The sequence below is a fragment of the Brachyistius frenatus genome, unplaced genomic scaffold, assembly GCF_029030835.1.
Source record: "Brachyistius frenatus isolate BFR_SWC_R1_liver_20210118 unplaced genomic scaffold, ASM2903083v1 Contig_6, whole genome shotgun sequence".
Taxonomy (NCBI): Eukaryota; Metazoa; Chordata; class Actinopteri; family Embiotocidae; genus Brachyistius; species Brachyistius frenatus.
In genome coordinates this window covers 8,241,088-8,250,130 of record NW_027210605.1, presented here as the reverse complement: position 1 = coordinate 8,250,130, position 9,043 = coordinate 8,241,088, and the positions used below count along the sequence as shown (strand labels likewise).

The 9,043-nt window shown below is 39.0% G+C and overlaps 1 protein-coding gene across 1 annotated transcript; it reads right to left on the bottom strand.

Annotated features, from left to right (window-relative positions):
• Positions 1–1,500: 1,500 nt before the first annotated feature.
• Positions 1,501–8,940, bottom strand: cunh1orf127 (chromosome unknown C1orf127 homolog). The gene is made up of 11 exons (XM_069689013.1): positions 8,340–8,940; positions 8,138–8,220; positions 7,955–8,056; positions 7,736–7,860; positions 7,492–7,632; positions 7,346–7,384; positions 7,119–7,256; positions 6,942–7,026; positions 4,313–4,509; positions 4,022–4,139; positions 1,501–2,816 (listed from the first exon to the last, which is right to left on the bottom strand). The coding sequence occupies exons 1-11, from the start codon at positions 8,369–8,371 to the stop codon at positions 2,320–2,322; spliced, it is 1,557 nt and encodes a 518-aa protein (XP_069545114.1). The 5' UTR covers positions 8,372–8,940; the 3' UTR covers positions 1,501–2,319.
• Between the last annotated feature and the right edge of the window lie 103 nt (positions 8,941–9,043).

Here is a 9,043-nt window from a genome sequence, read left to right as displayed (position 1 = left end):
TGTCATGAGCACATCTGCTACTGTGCAACGTACCCGTGGTTACATGCGTGGTTGACCCATGATTCTGTAATTACCCGCCGAGCGGGATGAAGAGGCCCAGCAAACCACTCAAAGCCACACATAGCCTTCCTCCCCCTCTTCCTCCCCACGTCTCTCCAGTGGCACGGTACCCTGTCTGCCGGAGAGCTGGTAGCTGCAGAGAAGAGCTGAAGTGGCATTTAATGGCCTAAAGTTGTGCACAATAGTAATGTTGACTTCATTTAGGTGTCATTAAATTGCCAGTCAGTTAAAGACTCTTCCTTCCTATTAAATATGGTTATTTTCAAATTTACTAATCGAATGTAATTTATTGTTTGTGGTCACATGGAACAAGCGGCACCCAGTCTTCTTGTTGGACTGCTTTAAAAGGTGTGACACTGAACAATAACATCAACCTGATTAGATTTTTGCAGCTTGACGGTGGTTTCTGCAGAAACGTTCCGAGATATCTAATCAGAATGAGGGTAGTCTATGCAAGAACTAACTTCACAGGATGTTTCTTCTAAAAAATTGCAGACACACATGCACAACTTGCCATGTGAGTGTTAAACTCAGTTGCAGGATAGGACGTAGTACAACTTCTCTGTGATGTCTCACAGTTCTGAATTAAATTAGAAAAGTTTCTCTGAAGGTTACGCGTTTGTTTGAAATAATGAAAGTTCACATTATTAAGCATCTTTACGCCGCAAACTCAAAGCAGCCAATCAAGACAGAACTTGTTTTTAATAATGATGAGTGATTATGAGCAATAACAATGAAGACCATATATGGATCACTTCACAGGAGCAGTGTGTGTGGGGGTTGGGTGCCACCATGCTTAGCATCTCCCAGATGTGCAAACCATATGCTCAGGCTGAAATTAAAACAAAAAAGAAACTGCGAAACATGAAAGGGTTTTTTAACTTTGTAAAGACAGTTAACAGTCGATACAGATAGGGTAATGGCCGAGAGAGGCCACATGAAAGAATGGGGATGTTGGCGTGCTTTTTGCACTACTTATTCCATTTCCTGCTCATAAGTTCACAGAGCAGATGGGAACCACAGGCACAAGGAAGTTTAGATTTTCTGCCTCACAGCCCATTGTATATGATGCATGTAACTGCGTAACACTGCACTGTTATCATTTACAGAGGCTTTGGTGCATACCAGGAGGTCACAATAACAAAGGTGGAAAAAAAAGGATGAAAAACAAAGGTGAAACATCTTCACCCATTTCAGTCAACAGATTCTGGTCAATGTGTGACTCTGTATATTTAGGGTTGTAATATATAAAGCAAATTAATTAAGTCCATTGGCAAAGATGACTAATTATACTCCTCTGTCTAAAACATATTGGATTTTCCAGGGTTATTTCATGATTAACATGCAGTTTATCTGATACTACAAACAAAAAGAGCAGCTTAGATTGAATTTATGTTCTCTACAAAAACATGTAAAACAGGTCAATTTGGAAAAGACCATCTGGAGGCCGGCTGCAGCCCAGGGAGAGAGTTTTCTGAAAACATATTCAATAGTGCCCTCTCCTGTTGATTCCAGATACTGCAGCAAAGAGCCATAAAGTACTGCAGCTGAAATCATGTTTAGTTTTGAATGTAATTTTTTTCTACAAAAGAAAACAATTCTGAAATTTCTGATTCACGCAGATCGTCTCAGACAAAAAGTTAAGTTTTTGTTTTCAGTTTCTGCAACACAGTGCTTCTCTGAAAGGTGGCATCAGCTGAAACAACTGCAGGCTTGTCTCTTCATCAGCCTGTTGTGCTGCTTGGAACGAGACGTGTTTATTCAACGCCTGCCTTGTCTGTGTCTGGATAATATCCACCCTCAGGCAACGGCTGGCAGAGCTCTGCCTGTATTTCTGCTTGTATAATCATCCCTCACTGACCACTGCGTCACCTTTCACGGCTGCAAACAGACGTTCAGTGTGGCACCAGTGGGAATTCAAACAAAAGAATCAAAAGGCCTCAAATGCTTGGCACTGCACTGAAACTGTATTTGAAGTCTAGTTTGATTTAGAAAACACAGAACAAACTTACAAACAAAAAAGAGATTACATTTGATCAAATAAAGAGCTTTCAATGATGGGAAATGTGGTCTTACAGAATTTGACAACACCCATCCTTCACTACTATGATGTGAATTACATTTTTAGTTAAAATCAAAGGGAAGTGAAGCTGACACCGGAAAAGATGTTCAGGTTGTCTAAGAGCAGATTGAAAAGGGTTGGTTACCTGTTAGCTTCAACTGGGGGACTGAATACTCGGTTTCAATTGTGGTAATTATTTAGATTTCTTTATCCTTCCAAATCCACTTTGGTCTTCTCTGTTTTTTCTGGTCTTCATTCTCACTGGTTGTGTTGAATTCTGGGTATTCTTGTTCAGTGAGAACTGGTGTAGTAAAAGATGTTCCTGATGCTGCACCTGTGTCTTCTGAGTCAAGGAAATCTGGCACTGCTGAAGTATTTGTGCTTGTTTCAGTTGAATTAATAGTAATTATGGTGTCATTATGGAACCATAAAGATGCATTTTCACTTTGACTCTTTAAAATCTCATCAATGTGGAAATTATAACTGCTGCCCTGTGTCTGTGTGTAAGGAGGATCAGTTGTGGAAAACCCAGTAGTCTCCTCTTTGAAAGGATCTCTCTCGTTTAGTTTCCCTGCAGGGACAGTGAACGGCTCTTCTGTAGTTACCTCCTCATGTCTGAAGTTGAGCGTGGACAGACCTGTGACGTTTGTACCAGGAGAAGATGTAGTATATGATGATTTGTCATGAGGTCCAACTGTAAAGGAATTATTGCGTAATTTTAGTGAAGGTGAGATTAATCTATAAAAGCAATATTTAAGATCCCACACTTTATAATAATGTAGTTTTTTGGTTATCAGAGCATCATTTTACTCAATTTTACAAACCTTCTCCATAACAACACTAAAGAATCTATCTCAGCTCCCTGCAGTAGCTCCATAAAAAAAAAATACCTTTATGTTTTATTCATATTTTTCCACCAACTTGACTTGCAAGTTAAAGTTCGCCTTTCACTCGATGCATCTCGCTTACTGTTACTTCTGTTGGATTTTTGACCCTCACTGGGCAGAATGATGAATGTGCAGAGTTTGACACCAGAAGGCTGTTTTCATATTCATCCACCGGTGGGATGAAGGTTAACAGTATTTGTTCACCTTTAATCTGAGGTTTGGACATGTACCTACAAACATGATTTGTGACATCACAGATAGTTTTTTAAGCCAATCATGGGTTTAATGCACAACTTACACAAGTGTTATGTAAAAACTTAAAGTCTCCAGTGTACAAACACAAAGAATAAATGATTTAGTGCTGTTAAACCCCTGAAACTAACAATATTTGCATACTTATATATTTGGTTGCTTTTGTTTGTTTGTTTGTTTGTTGGTTGGTTGGTTGGTTGGTTTGTGTTTTTAACACTGGCAAATGGGTTAATGTAATTTTAAGATTTTAGTAGTGAAAAAATCCTTTCTGGTAAAGACCTTTATCACCAAAAATGTCAACATTCTCTTATATTCTCTTCTGAATAATAATTGCAAGTAGATGCTCAATAATGGTATTGTCCATAATTAAAGATGATCAGAAATCAAAGTGACCTCAAATTAAAATTTGTTTGTTAAGGCTGATTTAAAAACTACCACAAAAAATGATACAGTTAAATATGGCTAAAGTAAAGTAAAGTTAAGTTGAGCATGATACTGTTGTTAATACAATACAATAGAAATCCATGTGTCTGTAAGATATAAATTCACAAAGTATCTTGAACGGCCTTTCATTTGCATTTTGTTAGTTTTTTTGTCATTTATTTTTCCTTCAGTCTAACTTTAAACTTTAAAGTTTGAAATATGAAGTGACTTGCTGTGACGACATTAAATGCCGAATGCAGAATGGTTAGTGGTCACAATAACATCCAATAATTAATCACCTCTTTAGTTTTACTGTGTTCATCAGCAGCACACTCACCTATGCAAGGCAGTGTGTTCTCCATGGTCCAGTGCATTTTGTGATTTGTCTCTCTGAAGGTGAGCACAACATCCACCCTGTAGAATGGCTGCAGGAGTTGTTTGCCGTCTGTGCAGGGCTGTATAACAAACCCAGTTTAGATGTTTCACTCTGTGATTAATCCTACACAGTACATACATCTTAACAAATGTCAGAAACTATCACAACTGCATTACACACAACATGTACCACCATAATGTGACCAATGTCTTGTATGGAGACATACTTCCAACTTGTTGTTTCAGCTCTCACCTTGGACTGGAGTATTTGGGTTGTGGGGATGGACAGTGTCAGAAATTCACTCGTCTCATGCACGGTGAAATTATCTGTCTGGTTAATCGACACATCACTGACTGTCAGAGGGTCATTGTAATGGCTGCCTCGTCTGGTCAAACCCATGTGTCGTTTGAAAATATGCAGCACAGTCTCGTCTGCTGCAGATGTAGTAACTGAAATGTACAGCAGGGGTAACATTGGGATTAGTGATGGAGAGCACTGAGTACATTCACTCAAGTATTGTAGTTTATGTACATTCTGAGGTACAGTGGGTACGGAAAGTATTCAGACCCCTTTAAATTTTTCACTCTTTGTTTCATTGCAGCCATTTGCTAAAATCAAAAAAGTTCATTTTATTTCTCATTAATGTACACTCAGCACCCCATCTTGACAGAAAAAAACAGAAATGTAGAAATTTGTGCAAATTTATTAAAAAAGAAAAACTGAAATGTCACATGGTCATAAGTATTCAGACCCTTTGCTGTGACACTCATATTTAACTCACATGCTGTCCATTTCTTCTGATCCTCCTTGAGATGGTTCTACTCCTTCATTGGAGTCCAGCTGTGTTTAATTAAACTGATTGGACTTGATTAGGAAAGGCACACACCTGTCTATATAAGACCTTACAGCTCACAGTGCATGTCAGAGCAAATGAGAATCATGAGGTCGAAGGAACTGTCCAAGGAGCTCAGAGACAGAGTTGTGGCAAGGCACAGATCTGGCCAAGGTTACAAAATAATTTCTGCAGCACTCAAGGTTCCTAAGAGCACAGTGGCCTCCATAATCCTTAAATGGAAGAAGTTTGGGATGACCAGAACTCTTCCTAGACCTGGCCGTCCAGCCAAACTGAGCAATCGTGGGAGGAGAGCCTTGGTGAGAGAGGTAAAGAAGAACCCAAAGATCACTGTGGCTGAGCTCCAGAGATGCAGTAGGGAGATGGGAGAAAGTTCCACAAAGTCAACTATCACTGCAGCCCTCCACCAGTCGGGGCTTTATGGCAGAGTGGCCCGACGGAAGCCTCTCCTCAGTGCAAGACATATGAAAGCCCGCATAGAGTTTGGCAAAAAACACATGAAGGACTCCCAGACTATGAGAAATAAGATTCTCTGGTCTGATGAGACCAAGATTGAACTTTTTGGCGTTAATTCTAAGCGGTATGTGTGGAGAAAACCAGGCACTGCTCATCACCTGCCCAATACAATCCCAACAGTGAAACATGGTGGTGGCAGCATCATGCTATGGGGGTGTTTTTCAGCTGCAGGGACAGGACGACTGGTTGCAATTGAAGGAAAGATGAATGCGGCCAAGTACAGAGATATCCTGGAAGAAAACCTCTTCCAGAGTGCTCTGGACCTCAGACTGGGCCGAAGGTTCACCTTCCAACAAGACAATGACCCTAAGCACACAGCTAAAATAACAAAGGAGTGGCTTCGGAACAACTCTGTGACCATTCTTGACTGGCCCAGCCAGGGCCCTGACCTAAACCCAATTGAGCATCTCTGGAGAGACCTGAAAATGGCTGTCCACCAACGTTCACCATCCAACCTGACGGAACTGGAGAGGATCTGCAAGGAAGAATGGCAGAGGATCCCCAAATCCAGGTGTGAAAAGCTTGTTGCATCATTCTCAAGAAGACTCATGGCTGTACTAGCTCAAAAGGGTGCTTCTACTCAATACTGAGCAAAGGGTCTGAATACTTATGACCATGTGATATTTCAGTTTTTCTTTTTTAATAAATTTGCACAAATTTCTACATTTCTGTTTTTTTCTGTCAAGATGGGGTGCTGAGTGTACATTAATGAGAAATAAAATGAACTTTTTTGATTTTAGCAAATGGCTGCAATGAAACAGAGTGAAAAATTTAAAGGGGTCTGAATACTTTCCGTACCCACTGTATTGTTTAGAAGTATTATCACTTTTACTACTGTATAGCTCAACTCCCTTACATGTCAGAGGAGAAATTGTACTTTTTACATGACTCCATGTTTTCAACTGATAAAGCTACTTCTCAGATTAACAGTCTCCATGAAAAATTACACGTTCACTGCATATTATACAATTCAAGGTTAAAGACTGAACTTTTGACTCCCTGTCTTTTTGGCTTGATCCCTTTTAAAAGAGTATTATCTGCTTTGGGCCTCAAAACCTTTCAGATGCTTTTTGTTAAATACCTGTTGAGATATTGATCAGAGAGGACATCGTGTTACATTTTCAAACATTTAAAAAGTGACCTTTATTCAGGGCACATTAATCATCTCAAGATGCTCACGTGTTCATCTTGTGACCCTTTGGAGGGAGCCTGATCAAACCAGGGAGCCACTGGACAAAGCTGTAATAATTATCTTTTGTTGAAACTAGCTCCACTATGACTGTATGCAGCATAAGTACTTTTACTTTGGACACTTTGCTTCTTTGACTTCTGTACTTTGAGTTTAGATGCAAAACTTTAATCTATCTTTAATCTAATATTTTCACATTTTTGTAGTGCTTTTACCTAATCAAAGTATTTCAGTATTACGTTTCTTTGTGGGATAACACAAGTTAAAGTCACAACTGGCAAAGAAAAATAACTTCCAGCTCTCGTTCTCTGCTATTTACCCACCCTTTGGACACGTTGCTTCCATACTGTAGGCATACTGACCCCTGACCAGCTTCAAGGCCAAAAATTCCCCCTCATTTTCCATTATCTGTGTTGACAAAAAAAGAAGGTAAATTCAGTGTTTCAGTTGTAATATTGCAATTGGTCACTAGGTGGCAGGATGCTACGTGAAATTTATACTTTGAGAGGAGTTAGGATGTCCCTCCTCCTGCCTTGAACTGTAATGTCTGCTCCAGTCATGTTAATGTTCATCTGGATCAAGCTGGCATCCTCCAGAGCTACGATGAGGTGATCACTCAGACACAGTGACCAGTGCATCTGTAGTGCAAAACCAAATGTTGCAAAAGTCTCAACCATACAAACATTTTTGTGCAATCTGAATTCCAGGGACTGCATTTTATTATTACCTCATTATCCCAGTTTCCAAGGGGAGCTTGTCTGACCACCTGAAGACACACAAATATCAATAAAGCAAAAATAATACTAATACATATAAATACCATACTTTGTTGAAAAACAAAATAACAAAAACAAGGGAAACTCCAGTATTTACCTGAATATACTCGGGGTCACACTGGATTTGCTCTCTGCTCTGTACTGAAACCACGGGACACTTCATAATCAAACTGTGAGGTCTGCCTCCAAATCGACTGATCCTCTTCAGCAAATTCAGTGTCAGGACATTAAAGCCGTGCTAAACAGTCAACATACAACCAAACAATTTTCATCATCTAGCCCAGGTGCAAATGTCAGAGGTTGTAATAATGGATGAGATATTTCTTGAAAGACTGACATACCTGTTGTTGGACCAAATATCCAGTGTAGCTCACTCTGAAAATGAAGTTCCTGTCAGGGTCTTTGTGTAGTAGGAATCCACAGGCAGACAGTTGGAGATTCAGGTCATCCAGAGATTCAAGATTGGCTTATGGAAAAAAAAATTAAGTGATTCTGAGGCAAAGAATTGTATTTTAAATTGATATAAATATTTTGTAATGTATTGTACTACAAAGAATTACCTTGGATCCGTAAGGCCCCAGACAGCCAGACTCTGAGTCCTTCAATTCTTGTACTGTGGATCCACATCTCCATGTATTCAGAAAAACATGTCACATCTCCCTCTGAAAATGCAAGTTTAGTTTCTTGCAATCAGTGTAAAAGCACCAGTAATAACTGCACATAAACAAAGAATAACTGTTTACCTGTTAACGTTGCTACTGGAGTATCAATCCATTCTCTTTTCTGAATGGAGAGCACATTCCTCATGATGCAACACTGTAAAATGCTGCAGAAAAGAACACTGAAATTATATATTTGTTATTTGAATATATAGGCTATATTTCATTATATTTGGAAGATGCTGAATAGTCAATATAAAGTTTTCAACAATATTATGTTACTCACATAGTAAGGATGCCAAATCTGATGCGGTCCATGATGAACTGACAAAAACTTCAGTGGGCAGTCCTTTTTGTAGGAGAGAGGTGATGTCACTCAGGAAGTTAAAACAAAAAAAACCAACCACAGGTGTGTTTACTTTACCATGTTAAAAGGTAAGTGACAAAAAAGTCATAAAGAAGGATGACTGTCTCCAGCATGTGTGAAAACAGGCTTTAAAGCAATATGTAAAGGTTTTTGTCTTTAAATGATTTTTGTTGATGGTCTATCAAGAATTACCCCTTTAACATTCAGTGTATTCTTTTTATTTTGTTAATTAGCTTCAGAACAATCGTATGCCACAGCAGTAAGTTTATTCCGTCTCATGTTGTTGTATAGAAAAATATTAAAACTTGACACCAGTGTTTTTAATATAAATATTCAAGATTTCTTGCAAGAAGCCTATCTTTTGTAAGCATGTCTTTAAATTCATTCCAGACATCTTTAATGTCTTTGGAAATTTTGAGGTAGAATTAAAAATAAATTGTTGGGCTGTATAGAATAAAAATAAGTTTGAGAAGGCTGGTGCATCTTTGATAGGCTACACTTTTGGACAAAGATCATTAATCATGTAATACTTTATTGTACCCATGTTTTTTTCACATGGCACGTGGTTGCGTCGATGCATTTCTCAGTGCGCCCCTTTTGTTCGGCCTTCGAGGTGAATCCCT

Bases quoted from the DNA above. Each gene is read 5' to 3' on its own strand.
- cunh1orf127 (XM_069689013.1), bottom strand. From the start codon at position 8,371: ATGGACCGCATCAGATTTGGCATCCTTACTAT. The intron at 8,057-8,137 runs GTAAACAGTTAT...TTGCATTTTCAG, and splicing joins TCCAGTAGCAACGTTAACAG to AGGGAGATGTGACATGTTTT. The intron at 4,510-6,941 runs GTGGGTAAATAG...TGTACATTTCAG, and splicing joins GGAAGCAACGTGTCCAAAGG to TTACTACATCTGCAGCAGAC.